General features: G+C 40.0%; 1 protein-coding gene across 1 annotated transcript in view; it reads left to right on the top strand.

The window, feature by feature from the left end:
• Positions 1 to 1646: 1646 nt before the first annotated feature.
• Positions 1647 to 22814, top strand: part of LOC145984208 (uncharacterized) — a 222697-nt gene continuing 201529 nt past the window's right edge. The window contains exon 1 of the mRNA XM_083117738.1: positions 1647 to 1970. Coding sequence (XP_082973864.1) covers positions 1892 to 1970 — 79 coding nt within the window. The 5' untranslated portion in view covers positions 1647 to 1891. The remainder of the gene's footprint in view (positions 1971 to 22814) is intronic.

Here is a 22814-nt window from a genome sequence, read left to right as displayed (position 1 = left end):
ATCCTGAGTTATTTGTTGTTCCTCCCGTGGATAGTGTTTCTCTATGTTCTCGAATCGACAAATTACGAGAAGTCAAAAATTGTGTTACGGCTATCACCAGGTTTATTAAAATACTAAATATTTGACGCATTGTTTCAAATTGTAACGCTTAACTAGAATTTAAAGCCGGATAAAACAGAATGTTGTTATTTTATCGCCCACAAAATTACACTTTTTAAAAATAAGTCCCATGGCACGCAAGGCCCCTTTAGGTGCGACGCCCCGGGCGGTTACTCACTTCGTCCACCCCTTGCTACGCCTCTGTGTGTATATTAGTATATAAATATGAACAAAACATTTACAAAATACTTACAAGCAGCACTCTTATTGCCATTAATGCCGTCGTTGCTACTCTTAGTATTTTTTTTTTTTTTTGTAATTTGAAATTTGTGTTCAGAGTAATGCCAATCTACTATTGATTTTTTAAAAAAATCAACCAAACGTATGTGCGACCCGTCGCCTTCTTTTCTGATTCACCAACGATTTTGAAAATATGATCTGTATGTTACAGAATATGGAAATAATAAACAATAGCACATACAATGATAATGATGATGGAATTTGTATTTTTATTACTTGAAGTCGCATTCTGCCACTTTCGGCAAATCGCGACGATGAGGATGAATTATGATTAGCTGAAATTGATGAAGGGACACGCACAAAGAACACCCATGGCCAGTTCGAGACTCGAACCCGGGAACTTTGGTGGCGAGATTGAAAATGGACCATTTATCGCGGTCGGTCATCGAGCCAGCTGAAAACATTGATGGTGACAGAAAAGTAAGTATGACGTCAGCCATTCACGACAAAAATTTGTCCACTCCTACAGTTTAAAGTGGAATCCGAACCACTTCAATGGTCTCTAACGGGGAAGTTGATTGATTTGGTTCATTTTACTTCGCATTTCTGCGTCTTTTGGCTAATCGCGAAGATGAGGATGGGATGATGATTAGCTGAAATTGATGACGGGACACACAAAGAACACCCATGACCAGGCTGGGATTCGAACCCGGGAACTCTGCTAACTGGGAAAAGAATCTGGTTACAATATGTCTTTTTACTCTTTTTTAAAAGGCATGTCGAGAAATACTAGATTTCGTACCGTTTGAACAAGTTCAGAGGTGGCGTACAACTTAAGACGCCATATTTCAGATAAAGATGTATCATTAACCTCAGTACCAGCGACAGAGTGGTACCTTTCTTTATCAAAGCGGCGAAGGTCTGTCCTATTCTGCAGATATGAGTCATAAAAAGCACGAGGCGAAAAGGCCAAAAACAAATCAAGAAACGTTGATAACTCGTGATTAGGAGCAAACCAGAACAGAGTCGGGGAAATAATATTTATTTTGTGTGGCGGCTTCGGCACACAAACAAAACCGAATTCCTTTTAACATGTCCAAACGTGAACCATGCCGAGACACAAGAGCTAGAGAGAGAGAGAAAGTGGGGGGGAACCGGCTTTTGTTTCTCACCTTTCGCATGCCACAGACAGGTGCCGTAGGGTAATTGCTGAAACGAAACGGAGGAGAGGAGCGAGTCCGTTTCCCCCCCTGCCAGCCACACAAGCGATCCCTTGTGCCTCGGTTACTCATTCATCGCGGGGCCGAGCGAGTTCATTCATCGAACGTGTCTCGTGGCTACGGGATCGAGTCGGAGTGCTCCGGTGCATACTCTATCTCTCTCGCATAGAAGCGTGCAAAGGCAGGAAGAGCCAGTGACAACGCGGTGTCTGTTGTTATTAGACGAGTCAGGTGGATTTGGCTTCGGTGATTATGCTTTTTCGAAGCTCCGTGGTGGGCAGACGGTTTTGACAAGTAGCTACAGTGAAAGAAAATCTGTTAGAAAAGAAGAAATGAAGATGGAATCGAAGCAGGTGGCTTTGTCAAAGTGCCTGCACTATTTAGTTGTTCTGCTTGCCGCCGTGCACACATGTGAGTACTACCATTGTTTTTTAAGTGACTGTCCTTTATGCAGTATGATTTGGGAGTATGATCGGGTTGTTTTTGTGAACACATGACAGTTCCGAAAGAAACGTGTAAATTATTCAGTGAAAAAATTCGCGTGTTGGTCTACAAGGCAAGATAAATTATTTTGTTAACTGCAAACTGAAATTTGGTTCAGGTTAAAAGTTTACATTTTGTAATAATACATTGTGCTGCACGTGTTAGTTAAATTGCATCCCCTAAAGTTTTGTATTTTCGCCAGTCTTAACAAAAACAGATCATTGCTTGTTTAGATAGAATTTAAGTATGTTATGGACAAACACAATAATTTCGTTTGTCTCAACATAAGCTGCCATACCGTATGTACTGACTATGGTGCACTTTTCTGTCTCATTTATCAATCCCCCCCCCCCCAAATTTTCGTGTAAATTTTGAGGGGTTCCTCTATTATTTATTTCTACGAAGGAAATAATTCGAAAAGTTATATTATATTGATCATTGCATCAGAAATCAGGCTGGAATTCATGGATGTTTTGCTTAGAAGATAAAATGAAATTCGCGATAAATTGGGAAATTGTAAATTCTAATAAGCATGTGTTAAAATGTGTTGCACAGTTTACTAAGCCAAAGTGTTGAAGGTACTTCAATAGAATATGTTATTTATAAATTATTTTAAAATTTACGGTATTTGGATTATTGCTAAAATATTTTTTGTCCTTAATTCCTTGTTCATTCTCGCGTACTCTCTTTTAATTAACAAACGTTTGAGAATGTTTGCATAAGATGTTAGTGCGAACCAGGAATTCACGATTTTTGTAAATTCTTTAATTATAAATTTCTTCATATTAGTCAGCGTGTCTGTCTAGATAATCGAGTTACTTTTTTGTGTATTAATGTGTTCATTTTTTTCTGTTGTCTTTGGTTAATGCCTTCTGTTAACAAAAGGTGAAGAGAGTGTTCTTAGATGCGGACCGACAGAGAGGTAGGCATTTTTGCACTAAGTATTTTCAAACACACGAGCGTATGCATTGAAAGACGCTATTATGCTGGCCTCTTGGTCGATTAGCGAGAAGATTGTTTTAAGCTTGTGCAAACACAATCCGCAAACATTTCGGTAGTTCACTTCATGAAAGTTCTAGTGTTTTCAGTTTGCATTTGACTGGTTCGTATTAATTGTTTTGTGGACGGAAAAAGTTTTTTATGAAGACCGTCCCGAACATATTGAGTGGGCTCCGAGATGTTATGTTTGGACGTTTGCCCACTTTTTTTTTTTTGTAAGAGATAGAAACAAACCATCGTGTGAAAGCTAAGAAAACCAGGATTTACAGTATGCGGTCGTGAACTTAAGATTAATGTTTGCACATCACGCGGAACGTAATACACAAAGTGGATGGATGCTTTAGGAAGCAAGGGATTTCGCGGCAACATTTGGTGGACACTGCGGAGCATTGTGTTTGCGAGACAATAACTTGATTAACATATGAAGGTAATTAATGCTGGTAGAATGTGAAGTATGCAACGTGCCTGTGCGGTCAGTGACTGTGAGACAGGTCGTAAACAGTAAGAATAAACACAATGTGTGCTGTGTTTAAGGTTTTTTGATATTTAGTATTGGTCACGAACCGTAGCAATTTGTAATGATAGAAGAGTAATTTGATTCTTGTTTTAGACTGAAAGAATCTATTTTATAATAATTCAATATCAAGGATAACCATGCCGACCTCCATGGTGGAGTGGTTAGCACAGCGCGCTACAGCGCAGGGTTCGAATCCCGACCTGCGCATGAGCGTTATTTGTGAGTGTTCCTTCATCACTGTCATCTCTCATCGTCTCGTCGCGATTAGTCAGAAGTGGCAGAAAATCGACGCTAAATACAAATAAATCAAATCAGAATGACAGTCACCACAATCTACCCTAGACCGAGATGAGAGAAATATGTTGTCCATTGATATCTTACCAAGTAGCGTGGGAAAAACTACAACAAGAGAACCCACGACTGTGGAAAACTAGAGCATCAACTAGTAACTACTGAAAAAGAAGTCGGAACTTCCCTTACGAAATTTCTGGACACGCCACTGATCTAATTTAAATCGGCATATTGGTTTGCTAGGTGGGAGTGGGAGAGTTTTATATACAGTATGTTTTAATATTCGACAATAAGATACATTTTGTAGCAATAAAGATATTTTATCCGATATACAGACGAATATGTTTGCGGAAGCAGGCTAACCTCGCAGCTAAATGAAGATGTTATTATGATTATTTCCTATACATGCATGTGAAATGTTATGATTTTTCATAGCTCGTTGATCAAATTTTAAAATTGTAATATGTTTATATGGCCGTTATATGTTGAATTTTTAAAAATAATTTTAATTTAAAGTAATACCGTGTGTACCTTACAATTAATAATTTTTCGTATCGAATTCCATGTAACTATCTTTTTAACAAGACAAAGCGTGCTAGAACCTTTCTAATTGATTGATTTGATTTATTTTACTTCGCTTTTCTGCCACTTTTGAATAATCGCGAAGATGAGTGAAACTATGATGAAACTGATGAAGGGTCAATCGCAAACAACACTCATGCCCAACCCAAGACCTCTGGCGTCGAAGCCCGCCGTGCTAACCACTCCGCCACGGAGCCGGCAGTAGAAAGAACATTTCTAAAATAAAAACTTAGATTGGTGACAAAACAGTTCACCAGCTTGTCAACGCACTTCTTAATCTCCGTTTGCAGAAATAAATTAGTTATAAAACACATTGTAATGCTAAACTTTTAAATAGGTTTCATGCATAATGAACACATTAAATATACCGGGTGTCCCAGAAGTCTTTCCCTGATTACAAACTTTATTCATATCCGTTATATGCAAGGTAGAGATGTGAAAGTGGTGCCAAAATGTTGGAAAACTAACCAAGTTTATTTGTTGCAGGTTTCAGTAATGTGGCTGTAGTGTAGCAGTGTCAGTGTCAAGGAATGCTCTTGACATCGGGTGGCATCTTTCCATACAATGTTTCTTGGACTTGACAGGATTTGGGAATGAAGATAAATTCCATTTTTTAAATACCAACTTATTGATGGCAGTTATTCGAGACGAAAGAATTCTGTACATTTGAAAGTTCCTCTGCACTGTTATTGGTGACCGGGTCTTGTGATACCAGAGGACATGCCGAGTTTTTTCCTGATTTGTGACCATTTCCGGTTTTCTGGGCACTGACACTGCTACACTACAGCCACGTTACTCAAACCTGCAACAAATAAACTTGGTTAGTTTTCCAATATTTTGGCACCACTTTCGCATCTCTACCTTGTATATAGCGGATATGAATAAAGTTTGTAATCAGGGAAATACTTCTGGGACACCCTATTGTTAAATGAGACCTCACGAAGATACAAAGGGGATATTATTTGAGCTCTTCGCTCTTTGCATAGGCCTATATAACAACATTGCATCGATCACTCCGCGACCGAGCGCATTAAGTGGTCAACTAACGAAGTTCGCAGGTTCGAGCCCCGGATTGGGCACGGGCGTTCTTTGTGAGTGTCATTTCATCAAGTTTATCCAATCATCACTTATCCCCATCGTCGCGATTGGCCAAAAACGGAAGAAAAGCGACCCTAAACAGCAAAAAATACAAATTAAAATAATTAAAACTTCGAGTAATGAGATCGTAAGTCGAGCACTCAGTGCCCTCGGCCATCGTGGCGGCATATTTAATCCAGCAGTTAAATATGAGATGATAAATAACAGTACAACGAACAAACAGACTGAAATGAAAATTGTTATCGTTGAACTTGCTATTGAACTGTGAACCAAATGAAAGAAACCCCGTTTCATTCCACACACAGGAAGGAAACTTAACAATCGCCTATTGCCTGTCCACTAATAGACGATGTGGGTAGGAAAGGTGAAGCAACTACAAAGAGTGCACATGTAAACTGACCAAACAATGCTGTCGGGTTGCGTTCAACACTAATCATAACATAATCTTCGCTGCGAGGGCTTGGCTAACGAAACAGGACCTTCTCTATTTTCCTTCCGGTGAAGATTGATTTTGATTGATTTAGTTTAATTTACTTCGCGTTTTGTGCCTCTTGGCTAATTTGCAAAGATTGGGATGAGTGATGAAATGATGAAATTGATGAATGGACAACAACCAAGCCCCGATCGGGATTCGAAACCCGGGACCCTTACGCTATGTCCAACGTGGATACGGGCAGCGCGGTGCGATGCGAGCAACGCGGCAGTCGTATCCGATCAAACCTGTAGTCAGCAATGAGCCCGTCCTACGTGGACACGTTACGCGTGCGATTCGTCCGCTCGCAACGCACGCAACGTTTGATTTTCAAACAGGTTTGTTTTGTATCGCATTTGCCGTCCGGTGGCGAGTCGCCGAGAAAGATGGAAAGGCTTATTGCAGAAGTGCAAAGAAGAAATGTGTTGTGGGATAAAACAAACCCTCGTTACAAAGATCGTTTAATTGTTGATAAGGAGTGGGATTCCGTAACAGTTTTCACGTTTTAAGTATTTGAAAGTCGTGAGTGGATGAACAAAAACATCAAATTGTATTCACTGAGAAGGAATCACAGAATACGGTTCATACATTTTCTGCTGCTCTCGAAGCGCGGTTGTTTGCCTTCGAGAGCTGTAGTTCCTGTCCATCACATTTTCGTCCAAGACGTTTACAAGAGAATCTTTTTCTATGTCAATTATAACATTATGCAGAATGCGAATTGCTTTAACAATATGAACAGCATGCTGTACACTACTTTCAATTGGTTTCAATAGGATCCTAAATTTCGCAGAACTTATGCCGAAAGCACACTCCACTGTCATTCGAGCACGCGATAAACGATAATTGAAATATGACGCGGCTGCATTATTTGAACTCTTCTTTTAGAATATTGTCTCATAAGATATGTTCGTAATGGAAATGCTTCGTCTCCTACAAACACAAATGGGTCTTTTTGATGGAAGTTGGACAGCTGCAAATCTTTTGGTAAGAAACCATTTTCGACATTTTGATAAAGTGCTGAGTTAGAATATACACCAGCATCACTTTCTTTGCCATATGCACCCACATCGATCATTAAAAATCTGTACCTTGCATCAACAACGGCCAAAAGCACCGAACTGGAAGCCATGTTCGTCGCAACTGCTCATCACAATCGCACGCAGTAACGTTGGACACTCCCGGCGTTCACGCACATATCTGCGGTGCGGCGCTCGCATCACACCGCACGCACCGCGCTGCCCGTATCCACGTTGGACATAGCGTTAGCGTCGCAGCGCGATGTGCTAACCACTCGGCCACAGGGTCCGCCTTCCGGTGAAGAGAATGGAAGCGTGTTATATCCACACATTCGAATAGATTTACGTTACAGTTCAACTCGGTTTACAATGTTCGGTACGCGTCATACATGCTTTGATTACGGTCCGCCGTCGCTTTGGAATCAAGAGATGCCGGGTTCGATACCGGTTGAGAAACATATTGGTTTCTAACCCACTTTAAACTGTAGGTCCAGTCTTGATTGACCCATCTGTGCATAAAGATGATTTAAAAATCAAACTGTGCTTAAAATTCATTGGCTGTTGTTGTGCTGGGTACGGATACACACACAACCCAAAACCTGTCATTTGACACAAATATGTTAACGTACATAAACTGCAAATGATGCACTTTTTGGTGTGTCAAAATACACACAGAAGTGCATAAAATGGTACTTTTATCATCTGGTTTTCCGTGTGATGCACTAAAAATGCATCAATTTGGAATATCAGACACTATCATAGTGGTTCGGATCCCACTTTAAACTGTAGGTCCAGTCCCGATTAGCCTTACTGTGCATAAAATGGACTTAAAACACCAAATCAATCAATCACGATACGGAAAAAATATCCTATCGTCTGTGACGATACTTTCTTGACGATATATCGCGATATAAAATTTCCGATGTGGTCCATCTTGCGCAGAGACTTGCTTTCGTTCGCTCGCTCTAGAGATTCCCGAGACAGTAAGAAATATCCACGCCCTTACCAAGTTTCGATCTTTTGAATCCACAACTTTTTAGTTTCGTATAGAGGTATTTAGATTTTTGTTTTAAGTCTACTTTATGCATAGTAAGGCTAATCGGGACTGAACCTACAGTTTAAAGTTGGATCCACGTATCGAGGTATCACATATGCACTATACCTTACTACGGAGGTTCGGAATACAAAATTTAACTTGATTTGTACATAAACCAGTGAAAAAATGTCAGCTATAATGTTTGCAGTACAGAAGACTGTGCAAGTAGATATGCTGTTGAGTTGTTCCGATTTAAAAAAATCATCATAAACGTGACAGTAGTTCTCCTATGAGCTTATCACAATGTTATTAACTAAACAGAGTGCGATTTAAAATGCCATTGATACTTAATATCAGAGGAAGCTGACCGTTCTGCTAAATTTTTATTTTGATTTGATTTAGTTTATTTTACTTCGCGTTTTGTGCCTCTTGGCTAATTTGCGAAGATGGGGATGAGTGATGAAATTGATGAATGGACATTCACAAACAACCAAGCCCGACCGAGATTCGAACCCGGGACCCTTGGCGTCGCAGCGCGATGTGCTAACCACTCGGCCACAGGGTCGGGCCCGTTCTGCTAAAGTCATACATAAGGATGAGGGGGTATATTATACATTAAGCGACCGTAGTGGGCAAGTCATACATAAGGATGGGATGGGGATGTACTGATGGGCTGCAAGCCCCCAAATCCATGAAAATTTCAGAAATAAAACAGGATATTGGATAAAATTTATAGAAATATTTGTTCCTTGAAAATTGCCTCACAGCAAAATTTTGTTGCTGTTTATTCATGATATATATTGATGCCAAAAACATTTTATCTTTTATTGATTGACCTATACTAGTCCACTGGGAGAGACATATCACCCACACAACATTCAGCCCTTCTCAAAATAAAACCCTGGGTACTTTGCAAGTAGTGTGACTTCTGGTAGTCACATTGATTCTTTGGGTTACTTCCTAGAGATTAGTGGATGCTAGAGCATTGTACTGTACCTCTGTTCATGAATAGTTAAGATTGCCCCCGTACGAGAGTTGAACATCCAAATACATTCCCATCAGGTTTGCCGGCCTCCTTGGCGGAGTGGTTATCACACCGCGTTACGACGCCAGACACCGTGTTCGAATCCTGCATGGGTGTTCTTTGTGTGTCCCTTCATCAATTTCATCATGTCATCACTCATCATCTTCGCGATTAGCCAAGAGAGGCGGAAATGCGATCCCCTCTCTCAGCTTCCTTCTTTTACACGGAACGTCCTGGGGAATGAGTGATACTTGACAGTAGAATGCGGAAAACTCACAGTGAAGAACCGATGCTGAGTACAGTAGTTCAGTAATCCAGGAAGTAAATGTTTCAGCAATTATTTATCTTCTATCGCTTGCATGGCATCTTCATTGCAACAGTTGATCTGCGTTTTACAATTTTCTTCAAATTCCTCAATCCCTGCCCCTATTTTGGAAATGTCCCGTGTCTACCTCCTATTGACTGCAAGAGGGTAATCATTCCATAGTTCCGTTTCTTTCTTAGTGTCCAAGGTCCCGCAGGCGCAAGTCGACATTCTTTCCCTTTCATAGCTTTGGTACGTGTTGGAAACGATTTCCGAAATTTCTGAAGAGCAAGAAACCAGGAATAAAGAAAAGGGAAGAAGCAATGTGAAGAAAATTCGAACAATATTCCAGGCGGGGGCCATTGAGAACGGAAACTTTATACACAACTCGAGACGGCTTTCAGGAAGCATTAATGGATAGTTCCCTACACCTGACCTCACGTTGTGGTATGCCTGGCAATGTCAGTCGGCTGTTTCTTTGTTTGCTTTCTCGTGGGCATTTTCAGAGTACGGGAGTTCTACCGTGCCGCTACCTATTGATGCCACCAGTTTCTAAAAGCTTATTCAACAGTTTCTGAAACCAGTAGAAAGTTGTGTGGTGTCGGGGAAGGTAGACATTTTCAGGGAATTTGCTCCAAGTCGGGTAATCTTCGTCTCCAATTCTGCCCCACGGCAGGGACTGTTGCGATATTATCAAACAGCATTCCTTCGAGCGTGATCACCCCTGCTCTATTCCCACAGCACCTTCCGACAACTTTTTTTTCCCACCTCCTCGACTTTACGCTTACACGTGTCTACCGTAGCAGGGAATTAGTAAATAACACGTGTGAAGAAGCCCCTAGATGTAGAAGCTTGTTTTGTTTATTTCTTGTTTTGATTTTGTTACTTTGGCATTGCTTTTCTGCCATTTTTTTTGGCTTATCACGAAGATGAGGATGAGTGATGAAAGGATGAAACTGATGGAGAGACACTAACAAAGAGCACTAATGCCCAGGCCGGGATTCGAACCCGGGACTCCCGGCGTCGTAGCGCGCCGTGATAACCCTCCGGCGCAGAGATCGCTTCTTGTTTTACGACGCACACTTCTGCTTGATCAACCGCAACGTTTAGATTGTTGTTGAGTTTGTTTTAAAGTCCACTTTATGCACAGAAAGGCTAATCGGGACTGGACCCACAGTTTAAAGTGGGATCCAAACCACTATGTACCTGCACCGGGTATCGAACCCGGAAGTCCTTGATGATGTTGAGATTGAACGAATGAACGTGTTAAATATTTGGAAGGAAAATCATGAAGCGTAATTTTCTTGCGTAGGATTCGACGTCAGAAGCTCTGTGATTGGTAGTGATGAATCACAGCGAGACGTTTAATTGATGCTGGTTTTCGCACACTTGAAATCAAGACACCTTTAGAGGATCAAATCTTTGATTCCAGACACAAGCATAGGTACACGACACAGAATACTATCGCACAATAACCTGCACACACTTCATGCGTCGTTCACAGTTCAAATTTTAATTAGGATAATGGCGTTTTCCCATGCATTGCACCGTGCCATGAAGACATAGGTAGGGCTCCACCCAATATCGACCTGGTCATATTGGAAGAGATGGATTAGCACCCCATTGATGATAGGTTCCGATCATTCAGGACGCCGGCCCCCGTGGCGAAGTGGTTAGTACATCGCACTTCGACGCCAAGGGTCTGGGTTCGAATCCCGGCCTTGGCATGGATGTTTGTGAGTGTTCATTCATCACTTTCATCATATCATCACTCATCCCCATCTTTGCAATTAGCCAAAAGTGGCACAAAAGCGAAGTAAAATAAAGCGAATCAATCATTCAGGAATATTACATGAAAAATCTCCTACATCGGTATCGAACCTAGGACTTCCTCGTGGTAGTCGGATATTTTATCGACACTGCAGTTAATTTATTATTCGTAGATTTGAATTTAAACCTTCTTATTGCAACACATGATGTCTAGATCGTCTTTCTCCCATCGCGTAGGTAGCAGAGAGCGCACATTGCAAAACTGTCATATATGCCGTCGTATCGCATCCTAAAGACAGATCGTGCTTAAGCTCTATGGAAGTGGAAGTAAGACAACAGGTAATTCGCATATCACTGTTTACCCTCTTTTGAGACCTCTTGAAACTGGCCAAGGCCCAACGAGATCATATTCGCTTAGTTATATCTTCGCTAGGCAGTGTATTCAGTGGGAGTAAATTGAAATCATTGAATAGAGAAGCAAAGATATTGTCCTTCATTGAAAGCCCGCCTTAATGGTTTTTGATGAGGCATGAAACCTTAGATTTGCCCCAACGTTTATGGCCGGAAGTCGTCATTCCTATCTCTGGGAGTCGATGCGCATCGTGACCATAATGAGACTTCTTGGATGCTATGTAGGTTAGTGCACCCAGTAAGCGATTTTTGGAAAGTAAACTTCAGGAGCATTCTCCTTCGCTGATTTATTGCGTGGAGAAGAAACGCAAGATAATGCAACCTATTTCCCCAAGTTTGCCTTTCCCCCCTGCTAGTTAAAGAAAAGATGCAGACTCTGGTGATTTCTACGGTAACATAAGTAATTTTCTGTACCAACTTATGAAGCCGTTGGTCCTAATGGTTCCTCATTATATATATTATCTACATATCTATATATACTACCGAAATATTTTCCTCCCAGAGGTATATCAGAGCATGTTCGCTGCATGTTGCTTGCCAAAACGAATAAAATACTCGCTGCAGAAGCACTGTAAAGCATCCGTGAACAAGAAGGATATGTGTGGGTTTATTTCCCGTCATAGAGTTCTACTGTGCTGCGTTAATCTCTGGCAGTCACTGATTATGTCAGGCTATGATTGCAATGTTAACGATTATTTTATCACATGACTCCTACACAGAGTTCCTGCCTTAATATGCTTATTCTCATGATTCCAAATTGTTCCACTCTGCTGACCACAATTTAATCCCATAAAAAAATGACTAGAGACAAAAGGCTTACGGATGTGGCTGTTTGCATTCCAGGATGCACATTTGGTTTTCCGTTAACCTAATCAGAAGTAGAGTTAGGTATATAATTGGAAAAGGGATAATGAGCATTCTTAATAATCTCGGAGTACAGTAGGAACAATAAAAAGTACCACGACTTGCGAATTTAGATTGAACCATGGAGATTTGATCTTACTATTCGCTGTGTAGGTCTTGTATGAGGAACTTCATTGCCGTTAATTTGGAGTACATGCATACTGTTGGGAAAGTACCTGGGAGACAATTACCATTTAAGCAAAGTGTATTACATTACAATTATATTATTTTTATCATTTCCTTGAATGATTAATATAGAAGTATAACTTCAGCATAATTAAATGCGTAATGCAATGTCTAATAATAGAATGACAAATCTCTGTGGAGAAACGCTGGCGTAAGGCGAAAGTAATGACTCTTTCTTCTACTGTTCGAAATAATTTTTATGATCTCGTTACAACCAATTTTTCTAATTAGCAGAAAATTAATTTATTGCATACGACAGGTAAGGAAAAGCAGGAAATGAGGATTTTGGGGGAAATAAGCTTCTTTCACTTACAAGCGCAGTAAAATGTGTTGCACACATTTCTCGAATTGAAGGGGGAAAACCAAGGAACCCCCCTCCCTCTGAATTTTCATTACCAAGCTCTGCATTTCTAAATTTGTTTCCAACCGGGTGGAAAAATTCCACCTCTTTGAGAATATATCACAGTTAATTTTTATTATTCATTAATAACTATCATTATTAGAAGTTAATTATAAGGTGGAAAAAATGACAATTGTACTACCGACAGTAAAATATTTGTGAAAGGAATGGATATCCTAGAACTATAAGTTAAACTTATACTAATTTGTATTTTTTTAAAAAATAAAACTGAACTGCCGCTTTTAATAAGCGTACAAAAAATATAACACTTTGTTGTGCTAATGTTATTTTTATGCGACCAATAGAATTGTACGGAAAAATAAATTTGTGAATTTTCTGAATCCTTCTACCCTTTTTTCATTCGACACTAGTTGCACAGGAAAAATATTTACTATCACGTGGCTTCTTCTGAGTATGTTGAGCATCTATTATGAAATTACCGCATTAGGACGAATCAATCGAAACAAGATGCTGTACTTTACAATAGAGACATAGCTCCTAAACCTCTTCGATTTTACTGGGTTGCCAAAGGTCTTTGTTCAATGTTTCTCTTCGGTTACGTCAATGAGGGTCTCCATTTCGCCACATAGAAATCTCGTGTAAAAGTGCAGAAGAATTGAGGGCCCTCCAGCGGTTGTTCCTGCTGTGTGTGGAACTTCTGGTTATCCAAGCCCCTTGAGGCTTGAAAGAGGTCCTCAGAGGCCCTAGCCTCTTTTTGTTGTTGTTCACATTTCTTCGAGTTGAACAACCCAGTTTTCGGATAATCTCTGTTTCCGGGCTTTTATACTTGTTGACAAGAATTCCCACGATTTTCCCGATATCGCTTCTTCATTGACCGTGAGGGTAGAGTGCGATACCCACGGATGTTCTATTAACCTTGTCCTTTGAACATGAGCGCCTTGATTATTTTAACATGATCAAGATATGTTGTCAGTTATGTAATCAATTTGATTTTCTCCAAACGTCCACGCCGACTCATACCCACGACACCAGATGTCCCGGGCTCGACTACCGGCCAGAGCATGGATATTCTTTGTGAGTGTCCCTTCATCCTATCATCACTCATCATCATCTTCGCGGTTAGCCAAATGTGGCAGAAAAGCGAAATAATAATAAAAAAATCAATCAATACAAACTTTCCAAGTAAATTTAAGTGTGTGTATCCACATCAAAGTTATTTACATGCTTATAAGGAATCGGAGGAAGGTTGTGAAGCGTTTAACGTTCGTCTTTGAATTTCTGAAGATGAGTGAGTATAGGAGATGTAAGGATATGAAGTTTTTTCGTGTCACTGGGTAAAAGTCTGTATTTTGGAATACACTTGTATTTGTATGTTTGCTGTTTTTCGTCGCTTTTCTGCCACCTCTTGTCACTGTCTAACCCAAGCTGGGATTTGAACTCTGGAACGCGCCCGGCCATAGAGTCGGCAGGTCTATTCTTATAGATATCTTAAAGAAGAAAACATAGAGTACATTTGAAATACATCTTTAAGAAAAAATCGTAGCGTATTTGTTTTGTAATTTTTTCAATCAGTGTGCTAATGATTTCATTTAATTTTGTCCACTTGACAGTGGTTCCGATCCCACTTTAAACTGTAGGCTCAGTCCCGATTAACCTTACTGTGCATAAAGTGGACTTAAACAACAAATCAATCAATCAATTGAAATTGAATGACAAATCAACAATAATGGAATGTTAACACACCTGAAAACAATAATGTACAATTGTATACTGATACGTTCCCGTATCAAAATTTTCCATAACGTAAGAACTAAGAGTTTGTACTGGCCAAAATTTTAAGGCATAACAGACTGAGTAGTGATTAATATCTGTGCATAAGGGAGATCTTTGTTACGTAACTTTTTGGCTCTCACCGAAGATGAGACGACATTTTATGTCTTTGACACCGTTCCATAACTAATTGAGGATTAGCGAGACGGGCAAGAATTCTTTGTCACCTGTGACTCATATCTGCTCTTCGCTCTCTTCAAGGGATGAGATGTGATACGTTAGCATAAAAATCCATTGTCCTTAAGCATCTCATCATGGGGGATGGAAGGTCACATGGTCATGATGAGGTGTTGTAGTAAGAAGGCGGGTGACGTAGTTGTTTCGCCAATTCAACTGCCGGAATGATATACAGTCCGTCACCAAAAAAATAGTACCACTGCGTTTCTGCTCTGCTATGAATTATGTGATCTGGGCGATCTAGAAAGAAAATTCTTTTGTTCCGAGCCTGTGGTCTGGTGGAGCAAGGGTGAAGCCATGGCCGCATACAGGGTGGATAATAATTATGAGTACTATTAAATCACGCTAAACATGCAATTTTTAAGAGTGGTGCTATTTTTTTGTGACTGACTGTATTTCAGCAAACGACTAAGATCCTCAGTTGATACATTTTACTTGTTTTTTCCTTTCCTTCCCCTGTTCATTTGAGCTGCATTTTGTTTTAAGTCTAAGCATAGACAAAGAAATCGGGACTGGACCTACTGTTTAGTGCCTCCACCGGCTGTAGAACCCGGGACCCCTTGATTAGAAAGCGACGGCGTCCCCGCTATACCCTGTCTCAGTTATCTCTGGAGCAAGGCCACGCATAGCGTCAGAGAAGGGGGAAATCGAGTGGGCAAAGCGAAGCAGTACACGCTGCTGCGATGGCTGGTAACTTCATTCGCATTCCCCCACTCCATGTAATTCCGTTCCTCTCACGTGTTCATTGGTGGAGCCGTCTCGCGTCACTACTTGCGCAGAGACTTGTTTTCGTTTGCCTGCTCCAGAGATACTTGAGACAGGGTATACACCATGGAGGCCCCTAAACTTCCAAATAACACACTAACTGGCTGAATAGTCACGTGACAGCCCCTTCCAATGCACATCTTAATGTAGTGTTTGCATTTTGCTTACGTCACTCACTATTTCTGTAGGTTAATTATGGCGATGGGATGAATGGCTATCAGATGAATTTGACGGAGGCAAATAAGAAGGAATGCGCATGTCTAGGCATGGACTCGAACGCACCAAACGCGAACGTGATTGATTGATTTGCTGTTTTAAGTCCACTTTATGCACAATAAGGCTAATCGGGACCTACAGTTTAAAGTGGGATCCGAACCACTATGTGCCTCCACCGGGTATCGAACCCGGGACCCCTTGATTACAAGGCGATGACGCTACCACTGCGCCATCGGGGAGGCCACGCGAACGTGAATAACGTTTTCTGACTTTTTAATATGTGGAGTGCCATTGAGTATGCCAGACACCCGAAGACATAAATGCTGATAAAAATTATCCGTAAGTGAAAATTGAGATTCATTAAATTCTGGATGTAAACAGTTACTAGAATTGCAGAAGGTGGTGTATTTTTTAGGGTATGTGAACAAAGAAAGGTTGACTGCTACTGCACTAGAGTATTGTGACAGTGGAATAACTACAGTAAGAGAGTTTTAGAGAGAGTCCTTTTTCTCTCGGAACCGAGAGCAAATAGAAAATTGCTTCCAATGTTACGCGTGAACAGCTTTCACCGTAATTTTGCTCGAATCACATGATTTACATTTTTTCCCACTGACATGGGCGACATTCCATTGTGGTTTGAAAATGGGACGGCAAATGACCTTAGTACTGGCCGTTCTTCCGAGCAAGGACTTCATTGGTCATTTACCACATCCTGTCGTGAGAGGTGACTGAATGCAATAACAGTTCGTGTCCTTCTGTTGTGTCTGTCAGATTTTCCCGTTCCCCTAGTACAAAGCGATGCATTGGCAATAAACGAGAAAACATGTTTTTGGTATATATTGTAAAGATATTCAGGAAAAATTCAACAGCAGAGCAATTATAAATGAAAGAAGTCACCAAATTTGTTTATATATATATATATATATATATATAGAGAGAGAGAGAGAGAGAGAGAGAGAGAGAAAGAGAGAGAGAGAGAGAGATACTCTCTCTCTCTCTCTCTCTCTCTCTCTCTCTAAGATTGACCACACTTCAATCGAGTAGGCTCTACAACATATAAATTTAACAACTTTCCAGAAATTAGAGCTATTTTTAATCTATACTTCACATTAATTAATAGTATTAACGTCTCTTTTTGCAGTTTATGAAACTACAAAGAACTGAAATTTAGATTTCAGTACATAAATTAAAAGTTAAAATGCTGTGGCCACTTCACCCAACAAGAGATAATTCTGCCGTAATTTTGAAAAGTCGCATCTGGTAAACGGGATTATGAAATTTTAGTGTTTATTTTTCAATTATCTTTTCTATATCGCTTGTTTAACTCTTTTTGTTAATCGCGAGTGTGAGGATGAGTAGCGATAAATAGATAAAATACATGAAACGAAAGGATACTCGGTCATGAGCGGAGGTGACAAAATAAATTTCGTTGTTTAAAAGTTAGCGCCTCCCTAAATTCTACACCAACAACCGCTTTTTAAAAATCTTTTGGATAAATATATTGCCTTTAGCCCCTCCCCCTTCCTTAAAAATTTCCTTACACCCTCCACCAATTTAAAACTGCTTAATAAATACCGTTAACAAATCTAGATAATTTGCAATATTTATATGGTTGTCTGTGTATCGTATTCTTTTCTCAACATCCATGATCTCACTTTACGAAGGTCAAACGAACCGAAACTCGTGCAGGACTTTCTAGAACTTCACACAGTAATAAGACGTGCTAATTGAAACACAAGCATGGACTCTGGTTTAGAACTTGGCAGGGAGGCAACAAATACCATCAAACAATTGAGTTTTGGCAGTGGCACCAGCTCTTTTCAGATTTATTTCAAAAGCATTTCACGCTTACTATTTCGGTACGGTGGACGCATAGTGTCAGCACTCAGCCTATAGCCACATCTCACAGTCGCTGGACGTGGGTACAGTTCGCTTTCTATTGTGATGCTAATGTATAATTTGAAAAGCATGCATGCCTTTCCGTTGTAATCTACTGCCCCACGTGTTGACTTAGGGGGAGAGGCGGTGTCCTGGCAGGAAACAAGTTGGGGTGGGAAGAATCCTCCACAGATTTGGTGTTTGGACCCACCCACTTCCTCCAACATTCCGCAGAACTCTCCCTCTTCTTTTTCACCTGCCGCGTGTGTTGCAACAAGGATTCCAGTCCATTACTGTTGAAGGCTGCGTGTTTTTGCTTGATTTACTGCAGGATACTCAACATCTACTGTGACATTGTAGGTCAAACTTGGAGCACCGACAACTACCACAACCTCTTAGCAAAGTATGTGTTCAAACAACTACGGCAAATAAAAACACTTTAGCAGTAATTGAGAGTCGGACTACTCAAGGACGCTACAGAATGTTTCGTGTCCTTGTTGTCTTCTTGTATTTCTTGCGACTTGTTTTTCTTTAGACTTCCAACTGTTTTTCATGGTTCTTTTGTTCTGCCAATGCATGTGTCCAAAAGCCCGAATGTACCATTTAACATGGTGTCAGTAAACTGAGGAAAGAAAGGGAATCGTTGCCGTGGAAATGAACGAAAATGAAGGAATGTCCAAAGTGATTAACGTGAGATAAACTAAAGATGCTCCACAAAGTTTTCAGTAAAGAAAGCTAAGAAACGTTTTGTTTCTCACGGTAGAACTTGATTCATCATCCAACCGACAGCAAGGAATGTCAAACCTTTCCTGCAAATCATGCCTTCTTGGAATGATGTTCTTTGAAGTGCATCCACTGTGTCTGTGGACATTTCGGGCCATTGCACTGTTTACTTGTATTGTTAGCAAACAGACGGCTTTGAGGACTCAAAGAAACGGATTTCGAAGTAAGAAATCAACTTTAACTAAGGAGGCAAAATAATTGTAATATTTGTCTTAAGATTTGCTTAATCTCAGATACTTTCTTCTCTTTCTTCCTGGCACTACATTACTGCCCTTTTCCACAGTCAACCTTCAATCCTCCCCATTTTCACCCACCCCCCCCCACTTCTCCAGGCTATATCTCCATCGTCCTCAACACCATATATTCACCAGGGGTTCTAATCCCAGCAAAGTTGGTTTTTGTCAGTGTCAAATCCATGTTTACTGAGACTTTTTTTGCTTCTATTATCGTGTACTTTCACCTGTGTCAGTTTGCGCTATTACTTATGAGACACCCTGTGTGTGTGTATGTGTGTGTGTGTATATATATATAAACCAAATGCAATGCTATGTGTATAGTAAGTTACAATATACTTGTTGCTTTACTCTTATTATCTACGTTGACGTGTTCAGAGTAGCATATCGAGATTTCATCACCAAAATTTGGTTCGCTAGCTATATGTTATGTTATCAATTATAGCGTGAATCCCTGTTTGTTGTATACTTAGTGAGAGTTAAATTTGTACAAGTCACGGAATATTCAAGAAGCGTGGAATGAAATGCTCAAGCGTTGAAATATTTATGGATACATTTTGCGGGTAGTTAATTTAAATGAAAGTTACATGAAGTTTGATCACGGGACTTAAGGGACTTAGATCAATGGGTCAAGACAGTATCTCTTCTCATGTTATGCGACAAATTATTAGTATTTTTATTCCAGATAAGTCTGTTTCGCCTCTAGTCTTTGAGTGTGTGAATGAATATACTCCCTGACTAGGACTGGAAACAGAACTTTCAGATATGAAATCAAGTCAACAATTATAAACACGTGTAACTATCGAGGCAGCATTCTTGATCGTGTTTCGATTCTGTTTTAATTTTCTTCTCGTTTTGGCTACTGTATATTATGTATACTACCACACAAATTCAAACAATCAAAACCATGTACGAGTTCGAGATGTATTGCTAACTTTGGAAGGTCTAACATTGATTTGTTACAACTTCTACTACATGCCCGTTAGAATTTGGTGACTTCGTTGTTCCACTGAAGTTCAGTTTGACGGTTTAATTCATTGTAACTTGGTCAGAAACAGTCACATGTAATACGACTGTACTGTTGCATTTACGTATTTGAGTAACTAAATATTTCCAGGGACGATTTGCACTAAGTTCTCAATTTGTTTATTTAGATTTCTTCCACCACTAAGATATAGCATGTGAAATGACATGGTAGACAGCGGTCGCTTAGTCTCCTTTTTTGTTGGTCGGCGGAAATGACAAACCGCAGACCATCTGCTTCAAATATCAAATATCACACCCCCGTCTTTTCCACTGGAAGGACCGCTGTTTGATCAGCCGAGGAAAAGTTCTCCGAAGGGCAGTCCACATTTAGCTCAAGGCCAAGTGGAGGATGCAACAGAAACTTGCTTCCCTGTAATTATCGAAAAGTTGAAGTCATACCACAAGATGCACACGAATAAGCTCGTCGATGCTTTTCTCTTCTAAGAAAAATATTATCAGAAATTGATAATTTGGTCGGTCCCTGTCCATTTGGTAACCTTTCTGCATATCTAGGTTAATCGCGACGACGAGGATGATTAATTGCTGGCTTTTGCTTTGGTGACGACATTTATTACCTTTCTCCAGATAGTCTTAAAGTACAATTCCGGGTTTTCATTTCTAAATATTGCACTGAACTGAAAGTAGCTAGTTTCCTGCTTCATCAACATTCACACCATTAACAAAACTCTTATCATCATCAAAAGGGTAGAGATCATCTATTTAGTAGTACTACCATCTCAATTGGTGGGTTCGTATGGAGAATTTGATGATATTTCGTGTTGATGTTAGCATGGAGTTTTTAACATTCCTTGCAGACTTCTCCACAGAGAAAAATCTCGATGAAACAGGCAAAGTATTTTACCAAATGCAGCTGCCCCTAAAGTTATCTGCTTGAAGTCGTCGTATGTATTAAAGAAGGGGTGGGGGATAGTGACTTTATCATAACTTAATTAGTTCATTTTCATAACCTTATAACTTTCATATCTTTCTATCCCACCTTCCCTTTATTTAGAATCCCGTGTGTATGCATTCGGAAAACAGTTCTACTAAGAATGCAAGATTCTTGCTTTGAATTTAGGGTGTCATGTAATTTTCAATGCGGAATACCACTACGAATGTGTGCTGTATGAATGTTAAGTAAAGAGAAACGCTTCGGTAAGTCGACCATCACTTTTCTTCTTTAAAAATTCTACAAAGCGGCGATGGAATGCAAGACTTCACTTTCTGCAGATTAGAACCGCTCCTTCAACATACGGAACACAGTATTCTTTTTCCATGTTAATGTCTCAATTATGAAAAGGTTACATCTGCGTTGTAATTTTCACTTCCTTAATAATCGCCAGGGTCCAGTACCTTTGCACCGAGACACGTCGATGTCGTGTTCAGCCGCGTGCATCGCGTACAGTTAGTGAAACCTAACGTTGACCAAGTGCACTGCTCTAAGTATTGTTGGCTTCAATCCTCCTCTGTGCCTCGTGCATCGTAATGGGTCATCGAGTGATCTTCCACGGAGTTGTTTTCTGTTTTAGTATTGTCTTTCACACACACTCTCTCTGGGAGCTTGGCTATTTTTTTTTTTTTTTTTTTTTTTTTACAAAAGTTGCATGCTTCTCAGATCCCTTTATCAGAGCATTGCCCTTGCAATCTCCCGTGTGTGACGAACTGAGCCAGTGACAGGGCAGGTGCTCTTTCCTCTCTGTCTGTTTTTCTCTTCTAAATTCAGTTTCAGATCCAGATTTTCCCACATTCAGACAGCCCATAGCCATACAAGCTAAAGAAAAGTCAACAATCTTATAAAAATGCATCCTGAAGTATTCAAACTTCAATCCCGTACTATAATTAACAGACGCCAGCAGGAATTTCTCTCAAAGGCGGGGGGGGGGGGCAGAGACATAGAAACTTTATTATTATTATTATTATTGCTATTATTATTATTTCTATTAATTTTGTTATTATTACTACTACTACTGTTTTTTTTTAAAAAAAAATACATACATTTGCAATTTTCATATTCCGTACATCTGTATACAATTTGCATAACTGTAAACTTAACATGTAGTTAGATAATCAATGTAAAATAAACTTAAATGTAACCCTATTTCAAAAAAACAATATTAATAATAATAATAGTTGCTTTAACCTACGGCCTGTAAGTCATAGAAAACAATATTTTTTGTTGTAAAATATCGCTACAATTTCATAATTCGAATTACATTATTCTTTCCAGAAATCTCAGGAGGGCAAGTGCCATCCCCCCCCTCCCGGCACTCCCCTGAGGGGGCGCTCTTGAGCGCCAGCTTTCCTGAATAAACCATATTATACACATTGAATTAGAACATCCTCTCCGGGGTCGAAATACCTTGAAATATTTCAATTACGCCCATGCCACATTGTCTTCCTCTGTTTATCGTGTTGTCCATAACGTTAATTGGGGCGTTAACAAGCTGGTGAAAGGATGTCGACCATCGGAATCTTCCACCCTCCGTGTAATTAAGGTTTTCCTCGTAACCTCATCAGCTATAAAGAACTTATGACGCAAGGCCCTTGCTTGAATCAACATATATTGTTTCGGAAGGAAGCCACTAATAGATGTAAGTGGTGCAGAACTTAAAGGTTGATCTTCACGGGGTGCTCCTGGTAGACGAACCGAAACAAGCAACCGCCACCTCTGTTCACACTCCTTTTAACATTGTGTAGGTGTTCTTATGATTTTATGGTGTCTCTTCATATTAAAGGTAATTTTTTACACTTCATGTTGTCGTTGAGCAGCGGAATAATTGGAATGGAACGAACAGTTCACCTTCTTGAAATAAACCAATGCAACGTTTTTGTATCGAAGTAGGCAAGGTCTTACGCATCAGTGACTGGAAAACTAGATTTATGGACAGTCATCG

Source organism: Lepisma saccharinum, chromosome 2 (genome assembly GCF_977018435.1).
Source record: "Lepisma saccharinum chromosome 2, izLepSacc3.1, whole genome shotgun sequence".
In the NCBI taxonomy this organism is placed as follows: domain Eukaryota; kingdom Metazoa; phylum Arthropoda; class Insecta; order Zygentoma; family Lepismatidae; genus Lepisma; species Lepisma saccharinum.
Note: the sequence above shows the minus strand (reverse complement) of the source record. Positions and strands in the feature narration are given on the sequence as shown.